At 41.4% G+C, this 15,521-nt stretch overlaps 2 protein-coding genes across 5 annotated transcripts in view; both read right to left on the minus strand.

Annotated features, from left to right (window-relative positions):
- The window catches only part of PTPN4 (protein tyrosine phosphatase non-receptor type 4), a 108,900-nt gene extending 101,223 nt beyond the window's left edge, over positions 1 to 7,677 (minus strand). For both annotated transcript variants that reach the window (XR_012056946.1, XM_002191148.7), the window contains exon 1: positions 7,529 to 7,677. Coding sequence is in view for 1 of the 2 variants with exons in the window: in XM_002191148.7 (XP_002191184.3) it covers positions 7,529 to 7,541 (13 nt within the window). In the remaining variant the exon portion in view is untranslated. The remainder of the gene's footprint in view (positions 1 to 7,528) is intronic.
- A 1,787-nt stretch (positions 7,678 to 9,464) lies between these two features.
- The window catches only part of TMEM177 (transmembrane protein 177), a 36,866-nt gene continuing 30,809 nt past the window's right edge, over positions 9,465 to 15,521 (minus strand). Inside the window, exons 2-3 of one of the 3 annotated variants that reach the window (XR_005980992.2) lie at positions 14,089 to 14,198; positions 9,465 to 12,689 (exon numbers count right to left, since the gene is read on the minus strand). The gene's annotated coding sequence lies outside the window, so the exon portion shown is untranslated. Of the gene's footprint in view, positions 14,199 to 15,521 lie in introns of all 3 variants that reach the window. The other 2 variants (XR_005980993.2, XR_003961258.4) reach the window with 2 other exon arrangements.

Consider the following 15,521-nt stretch of genomic DNA (forward strand, 5'->3'; position numbering starts at 1 on the left):
ACACCTCATTTTCTTATTGTACGAGTCTCAATCTTTCAAGTGGCATGCTTTTGAAAGCAGCAATATTTTAATTAATACCTTTATGATGTCTGTTATTCAATTCTATACAATTTACTTAACTATTGCAAAGCTTGAACATAATCCAAAGTTTCAGCAAGCATGGGGATTGTGGAAGGTCAAAAACAGCTTTACCAAGAGAACCAGGGAAGATCCGCCACACTGCATCCCTCCCCAGGCACACACTCACATGGTCACTTCCCCAGACAGATCCAGGAACTGCAGAACAAAATACTCAAATCTATACCATGAGAAAAGGGAAGAGACAGTATCACCAATACTGTAAGTCTCTTAAGTAATAGCAAACCTATTAGGTGAAGGTGCCAAAAAATTGTAACCACATTACACCACCTAGGAAAGCAAAGCAAAAATCATGTCTTTCTGACAACAAACTCCAAAATTATTTCCTTAGTCCAAATTTGAGTATCTAAGGCCACTTCCAGTCTGAGTAGTTTACAAATCTGACTTACATGTTATATATTAATACATCATACAATGAAAGGAGAAGCAAAATATTAATTAGGGAAGGGTTAAGAAAGGTAAGAAACTTTTGCCACCATTAATGTTCTGTTCCTCCTCACCTAGCTGCATGTACAGCAAACTTGAGAAGAGATGACAGAACCACAACTAACAGCAACTGCACCAGCCCTTACTACTGAAGAATCTAAATCGGTAGTCTCACTTAAGCCCACAGGAAACAAGCCCAAAAAAAAAAAAAAAAAAAATCATTTGGAGGTAAGACTCCATAACATAACTGGTGTGTTTGTTCCATTGTAATACAACTTCTGCATTTCAGTTTCTCCCTCCTGTGGTGGTGTGTGATACAGTTATTTCAGTATAAACTTCACAACAGGTCACGAGGTTTGTGGACAATTTAAAAAAAGGATTTACCTCTCCTTTTTTATTACGTTTACCAAACCCCTACACACTTTAACATTATTGCAGGGCAGCTCTCCTCTTTCCCCTCTTTTTTATCCCGACTTAGACAAAGATGGCACATCCCTTCAGTTTTAGAGGCATTCACATTTCAGTCTTTCAAAACCTTCTTTTCATAAATATTACATCCTTCCAAATATTAAAGAGATCTGCTCCATGGAAAGCAGGTGCACTTGGATGAGCTAACAGGATGCACTGTCTCCTTACAGAATCAACACACAGCCTAAAACATAGTAAGTGGGGAATTACTTGTAGATTAGGATTGCCATTCATTGCCTCATTTGCACTCAAGTACTAAAAACACACTGTGGCATCAATCCTAACTGCAGCCTGCCTCCCAAAATAAAAGGCAAGAGCCTCTTCCAAGGGAAGTCTTAATAGCAGCTCACCGTTTGGAGGTTACAGGCCACAGATTTAAAACTCAAATGCCAAGTTCCATAAAATTTTATTTTTAAGTCAAACAAATTGATACACATCTCTTTGCCAAAAGCAAAGCTTTTCTAAATAGGGGGACTCTATAAACTCAGAAAAAAATTTAAGAGCAGTACTGAGGCTCTATGCAGTTTAGAGGCAACGCAAAACTGACATATGCAGTGCACACACACAGTTTGCATGGGAAAAAACAACTTACAATGCAACACATCACTGGACAACAGCATTGGTCATCTTTAACCTTATTTACACATCAAAAGACAAAAATATGTCTCATGTTTCAGATGACACTAAAAGCTTGTTGCACTTATCAAGACAGACAAATGCAAAGTGACATATGTTAATTTTAACTCTCTCCAAAACCAGTTTTTCATGGGAAGACTGCAGGTTTTTTCCCCAAAAACATCACTGAATTCACTGACAAGTCTAATAGAAACAAAACAAACCCAGTTTTATTATGTGATCTTCCTCCTAAATTATCATTTTTTAAAAGCAAAAGCATTGAATCATAGTTGTAAAATCTGAGAAGCATTTTTTTTCAGTACCAAGAGAAATATATTACATTTTGGATTATTTTTTGTTCAAACCAGTTATAAGAGCTTTCATTATAGTTAACATGTTTTGAAACTTCATGGCTTAAGAAAATATAAGGGAAAGCACCATTAAGAAATTATCTCTTGGTCCAGATAAAAAACTGTGCTAAGTTGGAATTTCAGAGAGCATTAACAGTTCTTCCACTGACTGGTGTATTTTCCAGGTGTTCTTACTGACCATGTGATAACTTCTCTACCTGAAGGACAGGAATTAACAACATTTCCAGTTTATTCAAGCCTGAACTAAGTATGAAGTTACTTCAGCACTGATCTCAGTTGGCACACACTAGAGAGCACAAGTTCTGGTGTGTCACACTTGAATTTCTCCTTTTAAAGAAGCAACTTTGCAGAGTTATCAAATCCATTTGCTGGACTCTTTTGCAAATACCACCTTCCACCGTGACCAGAAAATACAGAAATCTCGCTTGTTAACCTCCTCCAAGACAAAGTATGCCAGCACATCCCTGAGACAAAGGAGCCACAGCAGGCTCTTTCACCAGCTGCTGCAGGGACACGATCTGCTGCAGATACAGTTTCAATTTCTGGTTTTAAACCTGATATAAAAAAGCCAACGACTTCACTAAGTATCATTTTCTCATCTAAGAAAACACCACTTATGTAACTTCCATTGCATTCAATAAATGACAGAGGTTTCAGAGCACTACTGATATAATTTGTTTCTCATTTCTGTCTTTTACAGCACACACAAAACATTCTTTGGAGGTTTGGTTGGTTGGGTGAGCTTTTCGGAGGGTGGGTGATTTTTAGGCCAGAGAGATGTTGGTACACTAATGCAAAAAACTAGCCAAAGGACTCAGGAAAAGCTAAAATACACTCAACTGTCTTAAAAATTAGTATCTTTCTGGAGACAAAATGAGGATCATTTGCTTAATCCAAGCACAGTTAACACCACAAAATCAAATCAATTTAAATTTTTACTCCTAGCAAACACCAGAAAAGAGATTACTTTTTTTTTATTAGCTTATTCACACTATCAAACAAAATAGCAAAATCACATAGAACTCAAACCTTCAGACTTAAACTGATGTTTCCCAAGAAAAAGCACCAGTCAGAACAAGGTTTTGACTAGCAGATATTTAGCAATTTTTAATTTAAAATCCAAAATCCAGGCTAATAAAAGAACTGAATGCATCCTCCTTAAATCTAATTGACACCATCCTAATTTTACAAAAATTAAAATTCCAAGTATGAAAATGTTAATCTCTAGCAGCACTACATTTGATTGTCATTTGAAGATCTGAGGTTTTGGTCCTGCAGAGTAATTCAGTTATTACTTTATAATCTAGTTACCCTGAAAAAGATAAGAAATACCCAGAAAGGCAATGTAAGAATGCACATGCCATAAGAAGTGGATTGTCTATTTCTTCCTCATCGATCTTGGGGTCAGACTGAAAACTGTGAAGTGGCAATGAAGAGCTCACTTCACACTCCAATCAGTGAAAATATTTCCCAGAGCATTCTTCATTACAGATCATAAATACTCATGATCAAAAGACTGTTTATTTTTAAATGGATATTAGCCATTTTCCCCTTCCTCATGTAACTGTAGAGATGGCAGTGTGTCATAAACCACACAAATGGAATTGCATTTATCATCCAATAGTCACAGTAAACTTGTCCTATAGCAATTGCAGTGTGAGACAAAGTAGGGTGCCAAGAGAGGCCTAATTGCATCACCCTACCAAGTCTTTGTTTGAAGGTGCATAAGATGAGAAAGGAGAAACTGGTTCAATTCTCACATTTCAAAGAGAAATTCATCAAGTTATGTTTGTCTGATCTACTGAGAATCTCTGTGACCAGCAGCTGTAACGTTCTATGGCACGCACTGGGACACTGCATACAACCAGCACAGACTTTAGTGTGCTGTTAGCCAGATTCTTTTAACCTACACATCTGGACATTGAATTCTAGTATGTCAGCACATCAATAAAACTTCTGTGAACACTTTAACTGCCATCAACTTGAAGTAATTTATTTTGTATTGTCAGTAGCAAACAGCAATAGTTTTCTAATTCTGAAATTCTTCAAAATAAAGATGGAAATTTTGAATATGTACCTGCATATATAATACTATAATAACTATAGATGTGTGCATATATATATATATATAGACTTAAAAGGAACTCCAAAATTTTAGAAATTAAAGGTTTTCAAAAGCCTAGAGAAAACTGGTTTTGTGCTACTTCAGTGGATTACAAGTCCCGAAGGAAAAACAGTCTCTCTTCCCAAACAAGCATATATGAACAGCTGGTCCAGAGAGCAAAGACCTGCTGTTGTCACCAGCCCACTGCTGAGCTCCTTGGGTTTTGTCTCCTGCTCAGGCCATTCTCCCCTCCTTTGCTCTTCCACCTTCACATTTCCTTGTTTCCCCCATGAACAATTCCATATTATATACATACATGAACCATTTTTACAGTTATTTAGGTTGGAGGACATTAATACCCATGAGAATTTTGTCTGGCCATTTAATGAAAAGTGACAGCACCAGAGTGAAAGTGCTGTATTAAAAAAAAAAAAAAAAAAAAGCACAGTGAACCATCTGCTGAAAGATTCTCTTGTTTGACCAATTTTTAATTGGTGAGAATGGAAGTGAGGTGACATAGAAACAGGATGTGAAGGCATGGGATTCATATGATCTTGCAAAAAAATTTACACCAAACTGGGGGAGGGGAAGAGCTAAGCACAATCTTGATGAATCAGAGGCTCAAACTATTGGTAGTAAGAAGACCCAAGAAGACACACCACAGAAATGTACCATTTATCAGTTTAAGGAAAATAGTCTAACATTGATTCCAACACAAAAAAAAAAAAAAAACAAAAAAAAACCCAAAAAAACCATGTACATGTCTACTGCCTGTTTCAATTAAAGTTTTGACCAGTTGAAAAGTTAGAACAGAATATTCAAACCACTGTAATTTTAAGAAGACATTTACTCAACCCATTGACTACTTCCAAAGCCTAAACAGCCCTGAGCAAGCTGTTCTTTTCCCCACATACAGATGAGCTGAGGGCTGACCCATCCTGGCTACCTTCCCCTCAGTTCTCAGTGTGCATCCCACTTTCTATATGTGCACACAAACCAATGCCCAAAACTCCCATGTACACTCAACAAAATCCTTATAAAGTAACAGCCATAAGTAATGGCCCGGTGAAATGGAGCCCCAGATGCTGCTCAGGACCTTTCAGCAGTGCTGTTACAATATGAAAGCAACCTTTTGGAAGTCCCTTTATCCCCAGTAATCATGTCACACACCACTGCATGAGGCTGCCAGCCCTGGAGCTCTGCATGCCCAGAAACCCCTGTGACAATCACACAAACACAACCGAACCTTCACACACAGCAAATGTCCATGAGAAACACAGGCCTGATGTCTACTGAACCAATGCTGGAGCTCAAGTTCCTGCAGCAACTTCTCTGCAGGTGGATCAATCTTCCCAAAGAGGGGCCACTGCAGGATCTGAGCCAAAATGATGTACCCTGAGTATTAACTTACCATATATTTCAAATATGCTAATGGCAGTGACATGTAAATAGTACTGCATGAACCCTGCTCATTAACAGAGAGCTCATCCACTCCACAGAGCCATTAGCATTACTTCTAAGATTACAGGATTTTGGGTTTTATTCATGCTTAAAAAATATAGCTGCTAATAATTAATTAATTCTAGTCACAGAAAAACAGTATGGGCTGGAACTCTCCTGCTACTATGGTGTAAGTATACCCAACCCCGAAAGTATTTTTAGCAAGGGTGTTCATCAATACTATCATGTACAACCTAAATTAAACATTAACAGGACACGCGAATTGTAAAGCATGGCAACAAACAATACATTCCACAGACAATTTTGCTGAACAAGAAGTAACCATTGATGTAAACTCTAAATAGGTAAATCTGATTCCAAACAAATTTAACTGCAAACAAAAGGAAAACATACTGAAAGGTAAATTTAAGACATTTCTGCTTGTGAGGAATATGCATTTATATTTCAATGTTTAATCTGACTTTGAAAAATTAAAATTAAAAACACATACACATCATCTAAAAATACAAAGAAACTGTAATGACAACAAAATTATAGCAAAAAATTTGGACCAACAGTACACTTCTGAGTTTATAAACTTCTGAGTTTCCCTTGCCTGGGAAACATATTGACACATGTGTACATATCTGTAAGTTTATCACCCAGAATCATCTTTTATCAACATGGTGCAAGCCAGAGTCATGCCAATATGTAAAAACAACTTTTTCGGTCAGTGAAGCAAGAAATCCATTGTCAAGAAAATGGCATCCATAAGATTACAATACTGAATATATTATGTTCAAGCAATGAACCAGAAAACTTTCCTACAATATACATATCTAATAAAAAATGGGTTTACCAATTCTATTGTAACTCACTCCTGTATTCCTGCAACGCACATTTACAATGTGATGAGCACACAATGTTTGCATGCGTGTGAACACGTCGGTGGCTCCCAACATTACAGAGCACTTATTTGCCAAAACAAGCAGGCAAACGTGCACTCACAAAACCCCCTTACCACTGAACTCTGAGTTTGGCTCAGGGCAAGACAAATGCCCCGTGGGTGAGAAAATGTATGTGCACACTGCAGTCTAACAATTATTCTTCAGCAGAGATCCATTAGCACTTCTGTAATACACAAGTCACACAAATATTTTCCATCTCACAGCTCAAAAAATTGTAACAGCTTGGCCACACTGAAGTCCTGGACGGGTGTAAATAACAGCATAAGTTCATTCACGTGTATTTTACATCTGAACGATGTATATATCCTTCGAACAGACCGGAGGTGGGAACATCTCACGTACACTGGCAGCTATCTAGTTTTACCTACTAGCCCTTGGAGATTTTTGAAAGGAAAAAGACGTTATGCCTCTTCCAGCCGGTGCTGCAACAGCACGCACGAGTTAACCCATCACCAGGTACACGAAAAGCCTCTGTCGCATATAGACACGGCGATTATACAAGCCTTCTGCTCGAGGGAGACACTAAAAATGTACCAGAGGAATGCAACGACAGCACTCAAACCTATTTTCCCTGCCCATAACCAGGGCAACGCGCACATGTGCCTAGAAAGCACAGGATCGCAAAGTTTTTTATTAAACACGCTAAAATAAAAACCCGTTTCAGGCGTTCGGCGGAGTTCACTGCATTTTAGAGACCCCGACCTGCCCCCGCAGCTCGTTCCCCTCGAGGCTATTTACGACTCCCCCCCTCCAGCTCCACACAGCCCCCACAGCCCCTTCGCCAGAGGGGAGCCGCTCTCCCGTTTTTTTCGGAGGGGGAAGCTGGAGGGAGAGCACGCACACAGGCCCCCCACCACCCCCCGAAAGGGCTCAGGGCAGAGCCGGAGCGCGAACTTGCGGGAGCGGGGTGGGGGTTACAGCACAGCACAGAGACGCGGCTCGCAGCCCCCCTCGTCCCCCCAGCCCGGAGCCCCGAGCGCGCCGGCGGCCGCCTTTACCTTCATGTGACATCCGCGTCCTGGTCCGGCCGGAGCGCGGAGCGCGGAGCGAAGAGGCGCGGGGGCTGCGCGCTCCCGCCGCTGCCGCCCCGCGCGACCCCCAACCCGCCTCCGCGGGCGCGCGCGCACGGGCACGCGCAGCGGCCGCACCGCCCCCCCCCCCACCCCGCGGGATCAGGATCGGGATCGGGATCGAGAACCGGGAGCGGAGGCGCCGCTCGCCGCCCCCCCCCGCCTCCCCTCAGTTTTCCCGCAGCGCCCGCCCCAGCCGCAGCCTCGGGAGCAGCGACAGCAGCCGCCCCGCGCCCCGCCGCAGCGGCGAGCGCCGCATCGTACTGCAGCGACCGGGCCGAGGGAGCGGGGGGGAGGAGAGGGAAAAAGAGTCGGGGGAGAAGAGGACGGAGGAGCCTCGGGGGGAAGGCGGAGGACGCCCCCACCCTCCGGCCTCTCCTTCCCCCCCTCTCCTCACAGCGACCGGCCGGAGGGGCCGCGCGGGCCGGGGCTCTGCCTCACGGGGCGCGGCACTGCCTCGCACGGGAGGCAAACGGGACCGAGGGGAGGTGAAGCGCCGGGGCGCTGCGGAGGCGCCTTCCCTGCCGGCGAGCGAGCGAGCGCCCGTGGGGGAGGAGGGGGGAGGACCTGCAGCCTCCTCCCCTCATCGCCGCCCTCCCGCCCGCCTCACGCGGGCAGCATAGCAACCAACATGGCGGCTGCGCAGTCACCCGGCGGAGGGCGGCAGGCGGCCCCCAGAGCTCGCGAGAACCGGTGGGGGCGGGCACCGTTCTCTCCTTGCTATTGGTCCGCCATGTGTCCATAAAAGGGAGGGGGCAGGCCCGGGAGTGCAAGTGGCGGTCTGATTGGCTGGGTTTGCCATGGCGGAAGGCGGCGGTGAGCGCGGATTGGCCCGCTGAGCTGTCACTCACGCTGTAGCGGTGCGCTCAGCGGCGCTCGGTGCCGTTGCTCGGTTCCCGCCGCTGTCCCGCCGCCTCGGCCGGGGGTCCTGAGGAGCGGCTGTGCCCTGCGAACCGCCGGCTGCGCCTCTGACCCGCTCCCTTCGGAGGGAAAAGTCAGCAACAGTGGGGCACTGGGGTTGTTTAATGTAACCCTCCGTCCTGGTCACATGGCCACCCAGCCTCACCCTGCCAGTGTCCCAGAGCGTCATTCCTGCCTGCGGGTCCTTGCGGAGCTTTCCACACTATGAGGTGTATTGTGCTACCTGACCACATAAAGATTTTCATATGTGGCCCATGGGAAGGTTTGGGTTCAAAGACGTGGTTTAACACAACCCGGTCCTTTGATGTACTTATATTGTGTATGAAAGGGTTTGGTTAAAAATGTCTTTAATGCCCACTTATTAAAATACAACCTCTCACAACGAGCTCTTTACCTAGTAACAGGCACATAGAATATATAAAATCATTTAGGCTGGGAAGGACCCTTAAGATTACTGAGTCCAATGTTTGGGAATGAGTTCTTGGATTTCACAGTTTAATTCCTAACCATAGCAAGATGTGGACTAATACTGAAGGAATTTGCATGTTCTCTTCTAATCAGGAAGCTTTCTAAAATCTCATTCGTTTGATGTTTGCAAACCTTATATGCATTTCCAGCCTAAATTGTTCTTGTGCCAGTTTTGTTTTTTTGCTTAAATAGTCCTTCCCTCTTAGCAATGTTTCCCTCAATTACTCTTAATAAAGCAATCGTACCCCCTCCATGTTAATGGGCTAAATAATCCAAGGACTTGTAACCTCTCCCATTTCCTTAGTAAGTATTAGGATATACAGGATACTCCACATGGCTTCTTTCAGGAACAAGTTGAATCGGATGAGAAGACTGAATTTGGGGAAAGCAGTGAAGCAGAAATTTCAGATCACAATCTTTGGAGCACTTTTAAATAATAGATTTCTCAATGATAATGAGTAGAAAACAGTTATAAATTGTAAAATTACATTTTATTAACAAAAATCTAAAAGATGACAAACCTTAAAATGTGAATGATTCCCATGGATTGAACAATTGCTAGACTGATGCTTTCATAAAGCCCCAAAATAATACACACAGTGTCAGTAACGCCATTCCTTGTTGCACTCCTGTTTCTCCAGCTCTGCCTGAACATCGCTAGTTACATTGAGAGACTGATTGTGGTGCAAGTAGAGACATCCAGCAACTGTATCCTCTTTGTTAGCTGCTGCCAGCCTCTCGAGCAGGGCATATGTTCTTCTGTGCATTAAAGGCATCCTTGGCTGCAGAGTTGTCTTGGTTTCCTGGTAATTCTCTTTTGGTTCATGTTGAATTGCACACATACATTTCAATACATTTGCACTTAAGATTCCAATTCTGTCTCTCACAATTTCATATAATTTTCTTGTGCATTGTTTGTGTCAAAGCTACAGTTATGTTCAATCTGAGAAGAGCAATAATTGATACATTGCTTTCAACAGTGTGTGATGGAGGAGCAACCCAAAGCACTCAGTGTGGTGACCATAGAACTACAGAACATCATTTTGGCAAATGCAACCTTGCAGTGTTACAAACGGATTTGTTTTGCTGATCTAACACAAAATTTGTGACAAATGCAGATGTTATATATACATTCCAAAGTTAATTCCTTGCAATACATTGTCTTTTCTGCATTTTGTTGTTTACAGAAGATTTTATTCAAAGCTCTAAATCAAGGCAGTGGAAGATTCCCACCATGTGCAGAGTACTTCAGGTCAGGCCTACATCGCAAGAGCACTAAACAGATATTGAGACAAAGCTCTTACAACAGCAATGGAGCAAAATTGCACTGCAGAATGTTTGAGTGCTGGTATTGCTCAGAAAAATTCAGCAAAAAAACTTACTTTGCAGAATTCTGGGTTACATGTTATATACCCTGAGCAATCACTTCCCAAAATTATGAATGAAAGAGAGAAAGCAAACTGAAATGTCACTTTGTCATTATTTACCCGAAAGAGCACATTCCTTTCTCATGTAAAAAGTACATTCAGCTCAACTCTCTTTCAAGAGCATAGCCCTTTTATATAACAGTAAGTTCCTGGCTGTTGTCTGCCTGTGTACATAAGCAATGGAAGCTGCATATTGTGAAAATATTTTGCATAGCAAGAGTTTAATTTTCAAACCAGTGTGTGGGGATTTATTTGTAACTCTGTTGATGCATTTTGGGGAGGATATGTTATCTCACGGCTTCTCATGTCCTGCTAGCAAAACACCAGTACCTTAAACCATTTTGTACAAGCTAAACCTCTTGTGTAAATATAGAAGCAAACAAAAGCTTCTCCTTTACCTAACAGATCCGTGGTTTGTGTTTGTGCCAACAACCTTATTACTCATGCAAGACCTGCCAACCAAGCTGTGATTAATTTATGTGAGAAAACTGTATATTAAAAATGTGAATGGGATTTTAAGCCTCTCACTGAAATACATGCAGACTGCTTTGTGGCCAAGAAGACATACTTAAACACTGCATTAAAGCAATTCAAGATAAATTACTCTCACCACAGGTGGAGTTTAGATGTGAAAAGAGGAGACAAGGCACTTAATGCTAAGCTTGATCAAGCATAACATGTATTTATTAGCAGATACATTTTCTGTAAAGTAAGGTCCTAATTCAGCAAAGCCCTTAGAACACACACACATTACTCAGGGAATAACCTTAAAGTTGGCCAAATCCCATGTGGGAAGTGCCACTGCTCAGCATAAATGGCAGAGAAAATTGTGCTGGAATATGGCTTTGGGATCACAGTTGATATATCCATAGTGCATTGTATGGACATAAACACTGAACATGAGTGTTCAACAATGTTCTAAGCTATGGGGACAGAGTAGTTTTGCTGCCTGGGAGAGGGACTCACCTTCTCTTTAAGTTTGTGCAATACCTGGTGCCATAGGGCTCCACAGTATTAATTGTTAGAATTCTGTGAAACAGTAATTTAGGTAATAAACTTGTTTCAGCTATCATCCAGTCTGGAGGCTGGCTGTATCCCTTTTATAAATATATGTAATAGATAATGCTCAGAAATGCACTGAAAGATAATGGAAACATCAGTACTTACAGTTTCTGGACCATGTTTCACCAAGTCCTTTTTTTCTCCAGCCAGCCTTTGACAAACTTCTTTGACTTTAATGCACATCAAAGTACCACAAGGTTGAACTTCTAGATACCCACTGGAAACAGCCAAGTGATTTTATGAAGTTCACTTGTGCATTCACTTGTGGAATACTGTTATTCTGTTTCTGTCCAAAAGGAGAAACATAAACTCTGGCAAGTAGCATAAACTGGCAAAGCAAAACCATAATAAACCAGGTAAAAAATATTTTGAAGCATAATTTTTTCCCCCAAACATATCAATAACAGATCTGCCAGAGAATGTGAGGAACTAGCAGGCAACAGAGATGTAACAGAAGCATTCAGGGAAAACAGGAGAAAATTAAGTACTTTTTTTCCATCACTGTTCTTTTTGGCAGATTTTGAGGTGATTGCTACAACAAAACCTTTTTTAGGGGCATGATCAGAAAAAACATATTTGCAAAACTGAGTGTTTGTGGTTTTGGAGCCATTCAGTAAACTGCAGAGTACCTGACTGCCAGGACAATGTATTTTTCACCCCAGGGTTCAAAAGGAGCTTGGATCTGAAATCGCCAAACTATTAACTGTGCTTTGTAATTTATGGTTTGGAGTGAACCCAGTTCTAGAAGAATAGAAATTTTAGACGAGACTTCAGAGAAAACAGAAATGACAACCCAGTCAGTCTAACACATGGCTCACCACCATGTAATGAGAAGAAGCAGAAACTGCAAACCTGGAAGTGCTTTAAAAATGTCAGCAAAGTCAGCAAATATTGATAAAGAGGAGCTGGCTTATGTAGACTTTGTATAAACACTGGGACACTGGAGTCCTCAGTCTTAATCAACTCCCTCTTGGAAGAAGACCAAGTTTGTACCAGCTTCTGCTATCTTCTTCCTCCTCTCCTCCCCCTGTTGCTGTTCAGGTAGGGATGGGAATGATGACTCCAAGATCAGAAGGCAAAGAATGAAAACTTTAACAAGCAGCATTCCTCTTTCATAACCAGGATTGCTAAGGTGAAATATGATTGGTGTCAAAGTGAAAACCTTTCACTCCATTGGTGCACTATGAATAGTACACGGTGGCAGAACATATCTACAAACAATATGAACAGAAAGAGAGATAATGAATAGTTTACATTCCTCGCTGACTTTTTCCCAGGCTTAGCCTAGCAAAATCTCACTCCTTTTCTCTCTGACTGAACGGAGAATATCCATATTCCCCAGCTCGCTTTTCCTCCCAGTCTAATTGCCACAGAAGGAAATTCAAATGTGTGGCACTCAGGGAGACAGAGGATGTTTGGGGTATCTTCCCAGTCTGACCCATAAAGGAGCTATGGACATGATGTGAAGAACATCTAACATGCGGCCTGGATACAGCAATCACATATAAAGATTTCCCCAAACAGTTTTACAAAGCTGAGGAGGTGAGCTCTCTTTGTGATTGGTAACTACTTCAAAGGGAAGATGGATGGGTAAATGATCACAAAGGGAGTAACCAGTGAGATTCCAAATGCATCTGAGCTTTACAACATCTTCACAAGTGGTAAGTGAAACAGGATTGGACAGTGTTTTCTAGGGAATTCACAGTTATTCACAAAAATCAAAACCAAAACTGCTTACACAAAGTAGCCAAAAGAAAAGAAACATCATGATAAAGATGGAATAGGTGATAAAACAGCAGCTAAAATGCAATGATCATATGTCCATGAAAGGAAGACAAAAAAAATCTACTTGTGCAACATAGTAGATAGGCCCTAATTAGTTCACATCAGTCAGCAAAGATATTTTGAAGTCCCTATGGACAGTTTTCTGAAATTGTTATCACAATGCTCAGAGAGGCAGTTTGGACTGATAAGGACAGAAGAGAATGAAAAAGCAACAATAAAATAAAATGCTACTCTATAAATCTTCAGGAATCATGTTCTTTCCTTTAATACAGACAAAAGTCTGCTTATAGCATCTTGACACGTGGTAGCATCTTAAGCATTGGAAAACCATGAAAAAACAGGAAAAAGAGTGACCAGATTGATCACAAAGACTGAATACCTTCTAAGATAGATCAATTACTCTGGAACTACTTAGAAAATAGATGAGAAATGGGAGATGTAATAAAGGTATCAAAAATCAAGTCTGACATGGGAAAGGTGAACAGGGAACAATTACTCATTTCTTATGAGAACAACGATGAATCTAATAATATTTTTTCAAATGGAAGTGTAAGATAAGCAAAAGGAAGTACTATTTAAACAACATCTGCTTAATTTGAATAATTCATCATCATGAGATCTTTTAGATGCCAAAAATACTTAGGGTTGCAAGAAGTTCCTAGACAAATTCACAGAAAAACAAGCTGCTTTGCAGAGAAATGGAGAGATCCTCCAATTCCGTCTTTAGATAATCAGAGGTTGAACTGGTAAATAGGAGGAGAAATTATACTGTAACTGCTCTCTCCTTATATTTCCACTGTAGGGAACTGCAGGGCACCAGGTTACCTGGACTTTTGGTGTGACTTGGGTCAGCCTTTCTTATTGTTACAGCTGCAGCAGAAAGATGTCCCCACGTCAGACCTCTTGCTTCCTGTGATATCCTCTGGGGACTGAACCTGAGAAAACAAATCAATGAAACATCTAATGAATATTTTTAGAACTTCAAAAGGGATTTAATCAACATTTTTGAGATGAGATCCAGTGACCTTAATTTAGCAAACCAGTTGCATAGATACAAAGCCAAAAATGACCATTTAGTTAGACCTTCATTTTGACTTAGCCCAAAGAACCTTACCCAGTAATTTCTGCAAGAGGCCTATAACTTTGGTTTGAGCTGTGCTGCGTGTTTTAAAATAGTGTTTTTTTCTTTTTCTAAGTCCATCATTAAGCAACCCAGCACTAACAACTGCCACGAAAGCCTTCTGGATTTGGAACTTTTCAGAAAATTTCTGGAGTATTTGGGAGGAGAGAAAGATACATGCAAAATTAGTTCAATTCTACTATTGATTTATTTCTACAGTGATAAAAAAACTGAAGCAATATTTGAAATGAGCAGCTCACATGTACAGGTTTCACCTCCTGTTTGCACAGGCTTTATTTTATTTCCCCCTAACTTTATGTTGACCTTTATTTGACTGAATTGTAGGTAACTATCCAGAAAGTAGACAGTTTTCTTTCAAAGCTGAAAGTCAGATAGCACTGGTTCTAATAAGAATGATGTAAGTGCACAGGTTGCTGTGTTTTGTACTCAATGCTATTTACATTTCTGTTGCTAAGATCCCTGAGTGAAGGCCACAGCACTTTATTCTCTTAAGGTGACAGCAACTTGTGTAGATAAGCAGTGCACACTGTACATCAGCAAAGAAGTTGCTTGAGTTGGTTTTTCTTCCTTGATCTACAAGACGAACACTGGAATAAGCTCACACTTTCAGATGGGCAGTTTCATATTTCAGCCCCATTTCCAGTAGAACATCAGAAAACCTTCTGAAAAATACCAATACATATAGAAGAAGAGAGAAGAAAATGGCCTTTCTGTCATCCCTTCCCATTTCTTTTTTTTTCCTGTGGATTTAAAAAAATAATCCTGTAGTGCTTCAGCCTTTCCCAGGCTTCTTTATAGAAGTTTGCTCAGAACTCCTCACTCATGCGAGACCCAGCGGAGACGCGCGTCACCTCTCACTGCACCGCAGTTTCACAGTTGTGGTTTTGAGGTTGGCATTGTCTGCCAACAGCCAGCAGCAGTGCAGGGCTTTTCCCCCGCTGGCAAAACATAGCCAGAAATGCAACCCCAGTCCTGAAAATGGCTTTCTCTATTGCAGTATAATATGACACATTTCCAAAGTAAGTGTTCTTTACAAGTATTTCTGAAGAGAAAAATAAAAGAGCATTTATTGACTGTTATGGTTTGCTCTGACCTTGAATTAGAGCATAGTACAGAA

This window comes from Taeniopygia guttata, chromosome 7, assembly GCF_048771995.1.
Source record: "Taeniopygia guttata chromosome 7, bTaeGut7.mat, whole genome shotgun sequence".
Classification (NCBI taxonomy): Eukaryota; Metazoa; Chordata; class Aves; order Passeriformes; family Estrildidae; genus Taeniopygia; species Taeniopygia guttata.